A 16,868-nucleotide genomic window follows, 5' to 3' on the forward strand; every position below is an offset into this window, starting at 1 on the left:
CAGGGATTGAACTCCAGTCCTTGTGCTTGCGAGGCAGGCCACCAAACCGCTGAGCCAAATCCCCGGCCCTGGGGTAGCATTTTAGCTAGGTATTCAGCAGTGTTTGGGACAAAGGTACAGCCTTACGTTTAGCAAGGGGCAGAAAATCCACAAATTAAGATTAATTTAATTTAACTAGATTGTACTGGAAAATGGAATTAGGAAAATAAATTGGGGCCATTTTTGCAAGGCATTGAATGGCATGTTTAAGAGTTTATAGCAGCTGGGACTGTGAAGTTTTTTGGGTGAGTCTAGTCTGACAGAACCTGGAAGCACAATCTCAGTAAGACAAGGATTAAGTTTTTAATCCATTGTTAAAAAGAAATTTGCTTCTTGATAGTTTTTTGAGACAGGGTCTTGCTTATGTAGTTCAGGCTGGCCTTGAAGTCACTGTGCAACCCAGCTGGCCTCAAACTCAGAATGCTCCTACCTCAGCCTCCCCAGTGCTGGGATTACAGGTGTGTGCCACCACATCTGGTCCATTTTTCTTTGCCTCTCTCTCTCTTTTCTTTCTTCCTATTTCTTTATGTGGCCCTCTTGTTTTTTTCCTGTGGGTTACATATTTGAATTTGGTAGTCCTTCTAGCTTCAAAGTTTTGTGTTTCCATTTGTTCATTTTGCCACACAGGAGGCAGAGGTTTATCAAAGACCTTCTGTTCTCATGAACATTGCCCTCTTACTTGTCCTTTCTTGTTTCAAGTCATTGCAGTTCCTTACATCCTTGTTTGAATCTGGCAAGTATGTGCTTGAGGAATAACACATTTTAAAAATGAAGTGAAGACTTCATAAATTCAGAGACCTCAGTAGGAACTTCATAAGCACTCAAAGGAAAGCATTGCTAATCCTACATTGTTCAGGTCTTTAGGTGGAGGTTAAGGAGTTATTTATGTGTGAAGCTACTTTGTATTCATATTGGTTCTTGGACCATACCATCAACTCTTTTTGGTATTATTAATTAATCTTTGAATTTGATTCTCACTAATGAGATAGGCATTTGATGTTTATACTGAAGAACTACTAAAGATCTTGAATAACTTCCCAAGGTTACAGTCAACAGTGGGAAGCAAAGTGGCATTGTTAACAGCTCCCACCATTAAAACTATATGGTCATGCCAAAGTGTACAATTAGAAAAATTTAGGGAGAGAAAGATGCAGTTTCCTGAGTTTTTCTTTTTATTAGGCTTTATATTATCTGAAAAATAAATACACTTTTACACCACAAAAATGAAAAACTTGAAAACCACATCCTCCCAAATTCTTTGTTGTCTCTAGGAGTGTACTTCAAGGTAGCTAGTAATTGGCATTTCCTGGACACTTTTAGTAGCATTAGCAAATTTGGTATGTGATTACTCTGTCTTAGTAATAATCTGAGTAAATAATCCCAGTAAATATTGTCTTTTGTAAGATTAAAAAAAATCTTGTCTAAGCCCTCATCAATTCTAAGCAGTAAATTTCAGCTTCTTCCCTGGTCAGTGTCCAGTCTGTGAACATAATTGTTTTATTTTGTTTTGTTTCTGTCTTCTTCCCCAAAGATCTTATGAGCCCCACGTGGGACAAAAAGCTTCATTGTTGGAAGGCCTTGGGTAATAAGGGATTGTGTAGTTTGTGAAAATATAAAACTCAAAGATCACAAATAACTCCCTATTATGTAAAAGGAGATTTCTTTTACTATAAATAGTACTAATCATCCAACAGACAACAGATCTGGTCTTCATTGCTGCAGGAAAATAAATGAAGAAAACTGGGTACTTAACGACAAAATAGCTGCTATTCCAGCTTTTTTTTTTTTTTTTTTTTTTTTTACATGCACTGAGTTACATCTCCTAGGACCTTTGCGCTGAGTTACATCCCTAGCACTTCTTCATTTCGAGACAGGGTACTGGTAACATACCCAGGCTGGGATTAAACCTGTGATCCTCCTGCCTCGTACCCTGTGGTGTTGGATTTACCTGCATAGGCCTCTACCTCTGGCTTTTCTGTGCTGAAATAGTAGCAGTAAGAGTACATGGATTCTGGGACTATAGAAGGAATGCTTTATACCAGAAGGCCCTAGCATCAATTCCTACTAACACCAAAAAAGAATTTATTTGTTTATATCAATAATATGGGAAGGGGAAGAGATTGATATCTGCATAGTAAAGGAATTTTTTTTTTAATTTGGTGCCAGGGATTGAACTCAGTACTTTGCACTTCCGAGGTAGGCATGTGCCACTGAGCTACATCTCCAGCCCTAAAGGAAATACTTGAGCTCTAGTTAAAAGACCTTTCTTGAGAGGGGCATGATGGCACAAGCCTGTAACTCCAGCATTTGAGAGGCTGAGGCAGGAGGATCGCCACAAGTTCGAGGCCAGCCTGGACTGCATAGTGAGTTGAAGGCCAGCCTGAACTAGGTAGTGAGACCCTGTCTCCAATAAAAAAGACCTTCCACCTCTGCCAACTTCTGAAGAAAGTTTAAAAAAATGGCAATAAAGTGAATGCTCAGGTTTGTTTCTTTTTTTATTAGAGCAAATCTTTCAGAACATAAAGCAAGAATATAGTCGTTTTCAGAGGTGGAGACATTTAGAAGTTGTTCTCAATCAGAGTGAAGCTTGCACTTCAGAAAGCCAGCCTCACTCCTCAGCACTCACAGCACCTAGTTCTCCAGGTAAGCATGCATTGGTGTGCAAAACCCATTTTAAGAATTTGTAAGTGATATTTATAGTGATTGTTTCCTGATCTAAACTTGATTTCCTTTAATAAGGTTGGTAAAGTGGATGCATTATATTACTGCTTAAATACATTGATTTTTATGAATCAGAGCCTTTGATTTAATTAATTGTAATATAGACTTTTATTAGTACATGTTTGCAATACATAATGATTACATTCACCATAGAGAGTTGGTACATGTACGTAACACGTCTTTTCTTTTTACTTCCTCTTTCCTCCCCCTACCTAGGTCCCCTTTGTGAATACTTGTTAAACTATAATCATGATAGTAGAAGAGACCTAGATTATTTTATTCTGATTTCATCTATATAGTGTCAGAGCATGCTCCTGCTGTATAACTGCAGTGTGTCCATTCATCACTTGTGACTGTTTCATTTTACATTAATTAAAACTAGCTTTGGGAGCCGGGGATTTAGCTCAGCAGCTCTGCTCCTACCTGGCAAGCACCACAAGGTCCTAAGTTTGATTCCCAGTATTGGCGGGGGGGGGAAACTAGTTTTGGGATTTGCCATCTGTTGTTGGAATCATCACCAAGATAGGGATTTTTTGTAAAAACCCTTGCAAGGAAGACCATCATGCTCAAGGTTGAACTCTTGGATACTATAGAAAATGTAAAGACCAAGATCTAGGATAAGGAAGGAATTCCTCCTGATCAGCAAAGGCTGATATTTGCTGGTAAGCAAGTGGAAGATGGACGTGCTTTGTCTGATGACAGTATTCAAAAGAAGTCCACCCTTCATCTTACATGGAGACTCTGGTGGTGCTAAGGAAGAAGTCTCACACCACTCCCAAGAAGAATCCGCATAAGAGAAAGAAGGTTAAGTTGGCTGTCCTGAAATACTATATGGTGGATCAAAATGGCCAAATTAGTCATCTTCTTTGGGTGTGCCCTTCAGATGAATGTGTGGTACTAGAATTTTCATGGCCAGCTGCTTTGACAGACATTATTGTGACCAGTGTTGTCTGTCTGACTGCTTCAACAAACCAGAAAACTTAACATTTAAAATTTCAGTTTCTCAGATGCAGTAATCTCATTCCAAATATCCAGTAGCCACCTGTCGCTGTTGTATTGTGCAAGCAACTACTGTACACTTGTGTTATTAACAAAAGTTCTGTTGGATGTCATTGACAGGTGTTCAAAAGTGAAATGTTAGGCTTGGATTCATCATAGTTCTGTTTTGTGTTTTATTCACTTTTTTCTTTTTTGGATTTTTGAGACAGGGTCTCACTATGTAGTTGAGTCTGACCTTCTGGAACTCACTATGTAGCCCAGGCTGGTCTCGAACTCACAGCAATCCTCCTGCCTCAGCCTCCCGAATGCTGGGATTACAGGCGTGCACCACCATGCCCGGCTTTATTCACTTTTTAAACAGTCTGGTTACATGGACTCTCACTAGCCAGGGCTAGACTCAGTTTTGTAATCCTTTTCCCTCAGTTTTAGAGGCATTAGCCACCATGCCTGGCCCCGTAATCACTAACTAAACTAACCTTCCCCAACAAATCCCTGCAAATTGTTGACAAACTCATGTTTGAACATCTCTAGTGATGGTGAACTGTCTCCTTTAACAGTAGAGTTTGTGCTCACAAAGTAGTCTACTTCTTAAGAGTTACAGGTTACTTTTCAGAACGCAAATTGGCATTTGCCTTGCAATAAGGGGAAAGGAAAATGAGAAACCACTTAAATAAATAAGGGGGGTTATTCTTTGGATTGATAGCAATACTTTGGAACCTGATAGGTATGGTTGTATAACTTTGTGACTATACCTAATGCCACTGAATTTTTCATTTTAAAATGGTTAATTTGATGGGCATGGTGGTGCAAGCCTATAATCCTAGCACTGGGAAGACTGAAGCAACCTGGGCTATGTAGTGAGTTCAGGATCAGCTTGAGCTACATAGTGACCCCTGTCTCAAAAAAAAACAAAAGAAAAGATTAACTCTTAAGGGCTAGGAGCGTAGCTTAGATTTAGAGCACTTGCCTAGCATGTCTAAGACCCTGGGTTCAATCCCCACTACCACAAAACAAAAAGAATAAAATGGTTAATTCTATGTTAGGTAAATTTCAGTTTAACAGATTATTATTTACAGTGCTAGGGATCAAATTCAGGGCCTTGTGCATGCTAGGCAAGTATTACATTACAAGTATTACACTGAGCTACGCTGCCAACTTTGTGTGTGTGTGTGTGGGTGTATGTATTCCTTATAATCCAAAGATTCTAGCTCTGGAACAATAGCCTTTCTAATTGCTCTTGCACACCACAAAATGATACACCTTTTAATAATTGTTTCTTGAGATTTTGGTAATATAATCTTAAAATAATAAGCTATGTTATGGATACATAAATGATTACAAATAATGATTGCCTGGGCCTGGATTTAGCTCAGTGGTGCCACTGCCTGCTTCACAAGTTCAAGGTCCCAAGTTTGATCCCCATACCGAAACAAACAAAACAATGATGACTGCAGGTACTCAATTTAGAATAAGCAAACGACGTGTAGCCAAGTGTAGTGGTATACACCTGTAGTTCTAGCACTATAGAAGGCTGAGGCAGAAGGATTGTGAGTTTGGACCCAACCTAGGCAACTTAGCAACCTCATGAGACCTTGTCTAAAAATGAAAAATAAAAAGGGCTGGGGATGTATCTCAGTGCAAAGGCCTTGGGTTCAATCCCCTGAACTGAGATAGTTCACTTCAGGGTGTTAAATGGCTTAAAGATTAATAGGGCTAAAGAAACATTCTAGTCTGCACTCTGAAGAGTACCTAAGAACTATGCTACCACCATAGCTACTGATTTATTATGATCAGGCAGCCACCTGTGAAGTTTGTTCCATTTGCCATCTCCACAGTCAGGCTGCTGCTCTTTTAGCTTTACTACCAAAGTAGACCTGGTATAAACTTATTTCTCCCACTTAATACTACTACTGAATTTAGATCTTTTGTGAGTGAATCCAATCATGTCTGAAATCTTAGTTACCAAGGAGCTGAAAAATGTAGTTGTGAATTTCCCAGCCTGTGTTGAGAAATAGACAAGTCACTAGAATGAGGTTATAAATAAGTATTTAGGCAAGGGAACCCATGGTATTCACATGGAAGTGCTAGTTCTAATGTTTTTCAACATCCCAATGTATGTTTGGGTTCCTAACTTTACTGTTCGAATATTTCACTCGTCCCAACAACCTAGGTTAAAAAGGGATCAAGAAGCCGGTTGCATTGGCACATGCCTGTAATCCCAGCTGTTTGGGAGGCTGAGGCACAAAGATTACAAATTCCAGGCCAGCCTGAAAAACTTAGCAGCCTGAAAACAGAAAGTTGAGATGGAGGAGTGGGGATGTAGCTTAGTACTCCCTGAGTTCAATTTTCAGTACCACTACAAAAAGAAAAAAGACTTTATGAATGTGTTAAGGCATGTTCACCCAACTTCAGGGAAGGGCAGCTGGAGCCTACAGTAGAACCTTGCAGAATTCAGTGCTGCAGGAGGTCTGGAAGCTCAACTTGAGCCTTGTAACCAGAATTCAACCTGAATCTCAGAGATCTGCCATTGGCTAGCTGAGACTAACTGACTTAGTTCTGCACATTGCTGCCCTCATTGTCTATTGTGACAGCAGAGATACACCCTGAAAGAGGCTCTTCAAAAAAAAAATTTGTTTTCCTATTTTTAATTTTTAAAAATTTTATTTTCCCCATTCTGCAAATTCTTCCTTTTTTCTTCTTTTCCCACTCAGTCTCTTGCTCGCCCACATTATTCTTCATCTTTCTTTTTGTTCCTTTTCCTGCCCTAATTTGGGTTTCTTCTTTTTACTTTTCTTCTCTTTTTCCTTCACTTGATTGTCATTAGTTTCAAAATAAAGTGGGTACAATTTAAAGCTTAAAAAAAAATGTTCACCTTAAATGTTAATACTTTTGCTAAAGTTATTTTTATTTTGGGCAAGTCCTTTAGTCTCTTGAGCTTCAAACTCTTTCCCAATTGTACTACAATCACCTATGGAATTACTTTGGTTTTCTTTTAAACCGAGGGCCTTCACAACTGAGCTCTGTAGTATGCACACATGTGCACCTCCCCCCCTTTATATTTAAAGACAAGGTCTTGCTAAGTTGCCCAGGCTAGACATGAATTTGTGGTCTTCCTCAATTTGAGGTCCTCCTCAGCCTCTCAGAGTGCTGCCATTATAGGCATGCCACCTATGGAGCTTAAAATAAAAAGATTCCCAAGGGTTGGGGATATGATGTGGCTCAGTGGTAGAATGCTTGCCTAACATTTGCAAGCCCCTGTCTTCAGTTGCCAGTACTCAAAAAAAAAAAAAAAGTCCTCGCTGTAGAATTAAATCAGAATGCATATCTTTCTTGTTAGGTTTGCAGGTAATTATGTTGCATTTCTTTCTCTTTTTTCAGGGGTTGCTGGGGATCGAACTCAGGGCCTTGCATTTGCAAGGCAGGCATGGTACCACTGAGCTAAATCCCTGGCCCTGCATTTCTGATTAAAACATGGGTCTAGGTCAGTGATGTTGAACCTTTTAGAGCTTTCATTAATAAGAAACAGATGGCTATGGCACATAGGTTTGCCACCACTGGTCTAAATGGTCTCCAAAGGTCTTAAGTAGCTCTCATGCTCTGAATCTACTTTCCCTAATTCAGAATAGAGGCTTTAGTTGCACTTTAATCATTTTCTTATGCTTTATGAAATGAGCATTGACTGTTGGCTTTGGATTGGTATGACATCAGAATTTTTTTCTATATGCAGATCAGCTAGCACACCTGGATAAATGTTGTCCTTCCTTCCTCTCAGTTTGCTTTTGGCTTTGCTTTATGAAACAAAGGCAGAGGGCCGGAGATTTAGCCCAGTGGTGCTGCTGCCTGCCTTGCAAGCGCAAGATCCTGCATTCAATCCCTGGTACAGAAGAAAAAAGAAAGAAAAGAAATAAGAATTTTGTGAAAATATTCCATGTAACCTAGTGAAAGATGCTATTTTTATAAACAGTTTAAATATCTTGAGGACTGTTAGTATCAAGTTGTTAATTCTGAACCTCAGAATTGGAATGTATCTTGTAAACTGGATTTATCTTTTTGCCAGGCTCCTCCTGGATGAAGAAGGACCAGCCCAGCTTTACCCTTCGACAAGTTGGAATAATATGTGAGAGACTCTTAAAAGACTATGAAGATAAAATTCGAGAGGAATATGAGCAAATCCTTAATACCAAATTAGCAGGTAGGCTGAGACAATGACTATGCCATTGTTGTTACTAAGATTCAGTAACAGCTAAGAAAAGGGTAGGGCTTCATTCAAGAGAATTCACTGAGTTGTGAATATTGGGGTTACTCCTTGTTAATGGTAAACATATCATTTATACATTATATAGAAGAATTTTTCATGTGCCTTTCTGCTCTTCATATAAGAATTTTCCATATGAATAAAGACACTGATTTTTTTTTTTTGGTACCTGGGATTGAACTTGGGACTTTGTGCTTACAAGGCAGGCAGCACCACTGAGCTAAATTCCCAGCCCAAAGACATTTTGATTTAGAACAAAAAGAAAACTTGGCTTGGTGGCTCAGGCCTGTAATCCTAGCACTCGGGAAGCTGAGACAGGAGGAACACCCCAAGCTCCAGGCCAACCTGAACTACATACCAAGACCCTGTCAAAAAAGTAAAATGGTTATGCAAAAATCCATATTAATAAATTCTTTAAAAGTAGGATCCTATGACCAGCCAGGTGTGGTGGTGCACACCTGTAATTCTAGCAATGGTATATGGGGAATCCTGTGATTTGTAGGGTGCAAAAGAATAAAACAAGGACGCTGCTCAGGCTAAAACAAAGATTAGTGGTACCAGCAAGTAAGAGCCTGTGTGAAAGAAAAGTATCTGAACTGGGAATAAAAAGTAGTATGTGTTTAGTGAAAGAGGACAATGTTGGGATCAGAGAAGTTTTAGGCAACCACTTCAAGTTAAATAGGTTCCCTTACAGAATTAAGTGGATCCTTTAATATACTAATAGGATATATTCTAAGAAAATATCCTATGACGAATAATTCCTTCCTATTTCTTCCCCAGTACTTCTTATATCAGGTGGGTCTGAGTTATTCCCTTTGTCACAGATGTTAGGTTACCTTCTCCCTTTCTTCTGAGTTTACAGTTATAGAGTGATATTTCTGTAGTGTTTCTATAATTGCATAGAACAGAATTTTTCTTTTAGCTTTCTGGGCATCCTACCCCTTTCATTCTGGTTTTTCAATATGTGTGTTGAAATTTACAGCAAAGAAAGGGATTTAAAACTATGTATGTTCCATAGAGATTTGCTGAAATTTTCTGACCTATAGTCGTGAATACATATTTCAGTCTTGAGGCAGGAGATCATTAGTGAGAAGCAGAGTTATAGCAGAGGAGAAGTGATTATTAGGAAAATACTATTATAGATCAGTGACCAACTCTTAAGAGCCAGGGATTTGGATCTGAGGTGTGGGGGGAAATAATAGAGTAACCTTTACAAGGAGAGTTTGAGCTGGGCATGGTGGCACTCACCTGTAATCCCAGCACTTCGGAGGCTGAGGCTGGAGGATCACCACAAGTTTGAGACCAACCTGAATTACAAAGTGAAACCCTGTCTCAGAAAAAGAAAATAACAACAACAAAAAATGAGGGAAAGAACATGTGAACAAGTTCTTGAAAAATTAGGGGTGCAGAGGTAGTTTCTGAAATATATACTATTTTTCTGTCCTCACAGAGCAGTATGAATCTTTTGTGAAATTCACACACGATCAAATTATGGGGCGATATGGGACAAGACCAACAAGCTGTAAGTCTACCACGTTTTGTTTTTTAATTTCCTGAGTTCTAAGAGCAAGATTTTGATAAGGAGTATCTTGTCTCCTAAGAACAAAACCCCTGTGAAGTACAGCAATAGGTAAAAAACACTTAGATACCTGGCACTGTGGTTAGTCCTTTAAATCCTCACCTCACAATCTATCCTGATAGTAACTGAGGAAGGAGGTATGATCTCCATTCTATAGGTAAGGATAGCTCTTAGGAAGGTTAAATAATTTGCTCAAGTTCATATTGCTAGAGGTTCAGCCAGGATTGAAACCTAAGATAATCTGGCTCCAGCACCAGTATTTTTGTTAACTAAGTTTTCTCCAGAAACTGATTCCAGTAATTTATGGAAATTGATCCTTAAGCTAACTTAGAAGTACATGGTCAAAATTTCTTAAATCTAAACATTTTGCAGCTACCAGTTGCTCAAAGAATGAATTATAAAAAACCATATAGCTAACTGAACTCAAGCCAGGTTTCTTAAATTCTTGAAGTTTAGTACATTTTAATTGGTGACTCATGCTGTTTATCACATTTATCATTAGTAATTGTTAATAGAGCATGATACTATCTTACCCCTCTTGTTTTATTTCTGATTTGCAGATGTATCCTGAAGCTTTCTTGCATATCTGGGTACCAGGTTTGACCTCAAGAGATGACTGCTGTACACTTTTTGCAACTGGTTTGATATCACATTTCAGCTCCAAACTTTGCATCCTGAGAACACTTAAATGTTTCTGCAGGTCCATTTTATACAACTTGAAAGACCTTAAAACTTTCTGGTTGCCACAAGCATATCTTTCTTTTCTGCTCATCCAATAAACAGCTCTACCCTACTGTGATAGATTTTCCAAACAAAAATAACCTGGAGCAGCAGTTTAGCAAAATATGCCTTCAGTGGCACTCAGCAAATGGAGTTTCCCCAAGCACAGTTCTGTAAGAAGTGTGTGTGAGAGTGTGTGTATATGTGTGTGTGTATCTTTTAAGTTATTATTTGTATTGTGCAAATTTTTTTTATCTTGGGGATTCTGGCTGTGAATTGATGCACGACAATTATGGTTAAAAACATTTGCTTGGTCTACAGAAGATCGTTAATGTTTTGTGACCATATAAGTTGTAACAGTGGATTGTTTTATGTATAGGTATTATTGTTAAATACAGGGACTGTTTCCAGGCACAAAATATGAATCGTAAGTTAGGATGGACATAAAGTGTGATTATGATGATATAGCAAAGGTCTGCGGTCCTAGACCTACAAATGTGTGGTGAGAAATTAGAACAAACTGGAGATAGGCCTTGACACATGGACTCTGCCTAGCCTGTTCGAAAAACACTTTGACTCCAAGCCTTAAAATACCCCGTGGAGTCGGCCCTCACCTCATTCACACAGTTGGAGAGCTCCCTAAATACTGAGCCTCTAAAGGGAAAAGATCTCCCCTAAAGCAGGAGCGTAACATAGGTGAGCATGGGACTGGGCCAGGCCCTGGCAGCACTGCTACTTGGGAGGAGCCACTTCATCTTTGCATCACTTATTAAAATAGAATTCAGATCCTTTGGTCAGGTTCCCCCAAACACTTTTCTGAGATGTCCATGTTCAACCGCTTGAGCTTTGTTCTGGCAACCCCTTGCCCAAAGTTGCTTATAGGCTGTTCTTCACCTTGTTTCCAAGGCTGGGGAACAGAAAGTAGCCTCTGTTTTGAGGAGGTGGAAGTTAAGTATACATTTATTTTTTACTGTGACTTGTTCAGGACCACATTTTACAAAATGCCTTGTTTCCTTTATTGTTTTTGGAAAGGAAAGTTCTATTAAAATTGCTTTAGTTTAAATATTGAATAGTGTTTTTTTTTTCAATTATGGCTTATTTTGAAAGATTTTGAGTTAAATGTATGCCAGTACCTTTCAAAGTAAGGTAATACTCAGAGACAAAATGTTCTGATCAAACGGCTTAGAGAAATTTCTGCAATATTCACATTCGAAGATTCCTTATTAATGAATGTCTTTGACTTAAATCTAACCCAAAACTGCAACATTATTCTTTGTACATTTTCATTATATAGTGTTAACAAGCTTAGTTGCAAACAAATAAAATACTTAAGCTATTTGTTTACTTTGCCTTCTTAATACTGTGATAATGTTTATTCAGATAATGCGTATGAGGCTGCTGTAATCATTTCCCAGTTCAACATTAAATTGAAGATTTACAGGTGTTTTTTTTTAATTCCAGAATTTATCTTTTAATAATTAAAGAATGATTTTACTTCATATTTGAGGGGCAGTTTGTTTCATCTCTTCTTTTTCTAGGGTGTTCAGTTGTTCCTGGAAGATGAGCATCATAGTGGTGACTAATGGGAAATGGCCTTGTAGAGTGGGACAGTCGCAACAAAAAAAGGACAGGTGTTAGTGTGGGAGCCATTAAAAGTGATGAGGCAGGACTGGGCATGGGGAACTGCCCCATTGAAAACTTGTTTGTTTTTAAACAGTCCCGGGCCGGGGATTTGGCTCAGTGGTTCCGCCATCTGCCTCACAAGTGCAAGGTCCTGCTGTTAGATCCCTGGTACCAAAAACAAAAAAACCAGTCCTGAGGATTGAGCCCCCAGGGTCTTCACACTGAGCTATATCCCCAGCCCATTTCTTTTGTTTGTTTGTTTGTATTGAGACAGAGTCTCACTAAGTGCTGAGATTGTAGGCATGTGCTATTGTACCTGGCTCTCACTGAAGATTTCTGATCTTTAGATCAGTGTGATGTGCTCCCTCATTAATGCAAGTGTCAACCCTGATTCCTACTAAATGCCTTCTGGAGAATAGATTTCTTCATACAAGGAAAATGACATTCTTGTGCCACTCTCATCATGTACCCAGTAAGGCTGCCTTCTGGGGCTATGGGGTTTTAGGGTCTCCTGTAAAAAGGACTATACATTTTTTTGGTATTAAAAATCCAGAGAAAAGAGATTTTTCTAGGACAGAAAATCAGTTTCTGAAACCCATTAAGTAGGTCCTAGACTGGTAAAAGAATGAGTTTTTTTGACAGACCTTGATTTCCAGGGTTTGAACTTAGTTCTTTGAAAATTCTGGCCCAAGGAAGAAAGTTTCCAAACTCTGTAAGGATCCACAAGGACCTATGGTTTGAGAATAGCCATATCTAAACTGAGCACAATGGCACATATCTGTAATCCCAGCTTCTAGAGAATCTCAGGCAGGATGATCACAAGTTCCAGGCCAACCTGGGCAACAGCCAGACCTTGTCTCAAAATGAACAATAATAATAATAATAAAAAGCTGGGCATGTAGCTCCAGCAGAAGAACACTTGTCCAGCTTTCCCCTGGGTTGGGTTCAAGCCTCAGTACCAAAAAAAAAAGTCATATCTAGTGAGCTAATTAAAAGCTCTTTCAATTCTAGGTGTTACCCTCTTAATATCTTAAGCTTACAGGCAATGAAGAGTTAAGTATCAGTGCCTCAGTCGGAAGAGTAAAAGGCAGGTCAAAATTCCTGAAGCAGTAATAAGTGTTGTTAGCTCCCCATTGGCAACATACGGGGATAAAAGATTTTGGGGGCTAGTGGTGTGTCTTCCTAGTAACAGCTCTTAACCTGTGTTCCCTGGCTTAAATCTCCAGCACTGCAAAAAATCAAAAAGCTTTGGGCATACCTTGTGTATTTTGTTTGAGTCTTCTCTGCCCATCATGGAGGATTGGTTGGCTGACATCAAAGCGAAAGGAATGGATGCCTTTGTGGCTTTAGTCCCTGCTGTGTTACTAATTTTCTCTTTGAACCTTGCCAAATTATTCTTGGAGTCATAGTTTATCTGTAAAATGGGGCTTATAGAATGTGTTGCTTTGGCTTTTGTTTCCAAATGAGAAGTAGTTTAAAGAAAATATTTAGCACAGTTTGGGGCATAGAATATGAACTTTTACATGTTACATAGGTTTATTTTTCCTTGCAGTGCTAGTGGTTGAACCCAGAACATCACACAAGGAAAGCAAACAGCCTAATACTGAGCAACTCCTCTAACTGCAAGAGGTTCCTTTCTAGTGGTCTTCTTCAAGTCTGAGGGCCAAAACAAACCTGCCTCTCTCTGCAGCAGTGATTGTCAGTTTGCACATTACCATCGCACATTCTCTTACTACAATTTGTACTTTGAAGGATTTGTCTAAGTAACAAAAGATGAATGACGAATTCAGTAATGCTTTTCACTGACTGTTTGGTATATGTTGTATGTTCACTGTAGTGGAGGTCAGTAAACCACGACCTGTTTTCAAGTTTTATGGGAGCACTACTTCTGCATCTATGGCAACTTCTATACTGCAGCTCCATATATGCAACAGATCACACTGCTGGCCACAGAGCTGAAAATAGCCACTGTCTAGCACTCAGGGGAGTTTGCCACGCCTGCCCTACAGCGTGAATAAATACTTAAAGCAAAAAAACAAAACATTTCATTTATAATCCTTGGTGTATTGTAGATTGATGGACATTTGCCCTCATTTGTCATTGTAGGAAATTTATACATTATGTTGAAGTATGATGAAAAAAATCTACTCTTAGAAATGAAAACATTGAAGTGAGTATTTTATAGAAAAAGCTAACTTTTTAGAGCAATAATTCTGATGCATCACGAGGGGCAGGGCACACTAGGCATGGAAAAACATTCAGAATGATCAGTTATTTTGAAATTTTTTTTCTTTCAGTGGGCAGGTACTGAGATTGAACTTGGGGCTTCCTCGCTGAGCAACGTTCCCAGCCCTTTTCATTTTTGGAGACAAAAGTTTCCCAGGTGATACTCCTGCTTCAGCCTCCTGTTTTTACAGGCACATGTCCCTGTGCCCAGTGAATGTGAGAATTTGATCTTCATCAGAAGATAAAAGTATTTAATTAACTTGACCTTGGATAAGTTTGGGCAAAGGAGAAATGAGTGGATTTAGGGTAAAATCTCCATCTGCCCACCCCACACTTTAAATAATTAGCCGATAGTTACAGGGAGGGTGGTATTTTGAGTAATCGTTTCATTATCTGACTTTAGCTCATCTTGTCAGCTTTTTGATGTTTTGCAAAAATGATTTTTGTCATTTCAACTGATGGGGGTATATGTGGAGAGGGCTTGAACCCAGGCCATCCATGTAGCATGGTGAACATATATGCTCTACCACTGAGCTACATCCTAAACCCCTCATCTGCTCTTTAGTTGGCCTTAGCAGTTTGATCCTAATTTCATGGTTTTATTCCTAGAATGAATGTTCCACTGTGTTCCTTATGTCCTCAGGCTGTTAACCTGACTTGATACCCAACATGACTTAAGTCAGTGGGACATAGTAGGGGAAGCTGTATTTATATTAGATTTTAAGTGTTTCTCATTCAGCAAGCATTAGTGGGGTCTTCCATGCTTTTTTTCTGTCTTTGTGAAGAACAGATATTTGAGTCTTTAAAAGCCCAAGATAGATGTCATGACTGAAATCCCAGCACTTGGGAGGCTTAGGCGGGGCATTACCACAAGTTTGAGGCCAGCCTGGGCTACATATACATAGCAAGACCCTGTCCCAAACAAGCAAACACACACCCTCCTTTTGGGAGGTATAGCTTTGGTAGAGCACTTGTCTAGCACGTGTATGGCCCTCAATTTCATCCTTAGTGCCCACAAAAAGCCCCTGAAGTAATGAGACCTGTACATTGATTAGAAAAGATGATTAAACATGGTAATAGTTGTCCTAACTCCATTGCTTTTTAGGAAGGGGTACCAGGAATCAAACTCTGGTCCTTGTGCTTGCAAGGCAGGCAGCAAAATCACTGAGCTAAATCCCCAGCCCTATTAATTTTTTTTCTTTTATTGAGTTTATTGGTACATTTTAGATATGCAGTACAATTACATTCATTATTAGAATCTTGTACCTTTATATGACAGGTCTTAGTTCTCATTTTCCTATTACTTTTTAATCTTACTATCCCCTTAGCACACATCCAGAGATCTTTTTTCTCATATTTGGCTTGTCTTTGCCCTTAATTTATCTAATCCATTCCAATTCCATAGCTGCTACTGGTTCCCTTTGGAGTGGGGAGATAGATTCTCTTAAATTCACTGTTAAAGACACTCATTAGTTCTTGTATCAACTACTGAAGTTTTCCAAGACTGTCCCAGGAACCCATCATATTGCATGGTTCTTCTATTGTTCCTCTGCCTGGAATTAATTTCCTTCTCACTTGACAATTCCTGCTCAGGTTTCAGTTTCCTTCTTCCCTCTTCAAGGCAGAGTTACTTTTCATTTGATTAATGTTCATTGAGTACCTGCTCTTTGCCAGTACTATTCTAGGTCTTTGGGAGGTATCTATCAATGAATTGGACAGACAAGGCCCATGCTCCTGTGCGTATATTATTGAGAGTCAAGGCATGTAAACAAGTTACCAAAGATTTAAGAGAGACTGTTGGGCAGGGGATTTAGCTCAATGGCACTGCACCTATCTCAAACGCAAGGTCCAGAGTTTGATCCCTGGTACAAAAAAAATGAATGTGCCAGGTATGGTGGTACATGCCTGTAATCTCAGCACTTGGTAGGCTGAGGCCAATCTGGGCTACATAGTGAGTTCAGAGCCTGCCCGAACTACATAGCAAGACCCTGTCTCAAAAAAAAAAAAAGAAAGTAGCACCTGCCTGTAATCCCAGCACTGGGGAACCTCAAGCAGGAGGACCACCAGTTTGAGGCCAGCCTGGGCCACACAGCAAGACCCTGTCTGAAAAATGGAAAAGGGCTGGGATGTAGCTAAGTGGTAGAATGCCCCTGGATATGGTCTCCAGTACTGCAAAACAAACAAACAAAAATGTCTAAATGAACTACATGTGGCTGAAAAGTTTTCATTCAGCTACCTGAAACTATACCCTTAACTGATCTCCCAGGTCAAATAATTTTGAGGCTTCTGTAGGCTATCTCTGTAGTCTAGTGGATAGAAGTGTAACAAAATTCTTTGTTTTCTTAAATATCCGGGTGGGTCTAGACAGAGGCGGCCACTCAGCTGCCCTGGCAGGTTCCCTTTAGGATAATTGCCCTGATCTAAGGAATGCTGACTCACTAATAAAGTTATATTGCTCTATAAAACCAAACCCTAGTGTAACTGATGAGAATGTACGTCAGGTGGAATGAGCTCCTCCTTTGGTCTTAGCAGTGGGCTTTCTTGTAATCAGCACCTGCAAAGCCTAATTAAGATCACGAGGCAAGCCAGGCGTGATGGCACACACATAATCCCAGCACGGAGGAGGCTGAGGCAGGAGAGCCACAAGTTCAAGGCCAGCCTGGTCTACATAGCTAGACTTTGTATCAAAAATATATATTATATATT

At 39.4% G+C, this 16,868-nt stretch overlaps 1 protein-coding gene and 1 pseudogene across 1 annotated transcript in view; both read left to right on the top strand.

The window, feature by feature from the left end:
• Akirin1 (akirin 1) overlaps positions 1–11,460 on the top strand; it is a 14,766-nt gene extending 3,306 nt beyond the window's left edge. Inside the window, exons 2-5 of the mRNA XM_010625857.3 lie at positions 2,542–2,682; positions 7,817–7,951; positions 9,465–9,536; positions 10,154–11,460. Coding sequence (XP_010624159.1) covers positions 2,542–2,682; positions 7,817–7,951; positions 9,465–9,536; positions 10,154–10,164 — 359 coding nt within the window. The 3' untranslated portion in view covers positions 10,165–11,460. The remainder of the gene's footprint in view (positions 1–2,541; positions 2,683–7,816; positions 7,952–9,464; positions 9,537–10,153) is intronic.
• On the top strand, positions 3,010–3,973 carry LOC104863543 (annotated as a pseudogene).
• Positions 11,461–16,868: the final 5,408 nt, after the last annotated feature.

Source organism: Fukomys damarensis, unplaced genomic scaffold (assembly GCF_012274545.1).
Source record: "Fukomys damarensis isolate Sample0158 unplaced genomic scaffold, DMR_v1.0_HiC HiC_scaffold_23, whole genome shotgun sequence".
Lineage (NCBI taxonomy): Eukaryota > Metazoa > Chordata > Mammalia > Rodentia > Bathyergidae > Fukomys > Fukomys damarensis.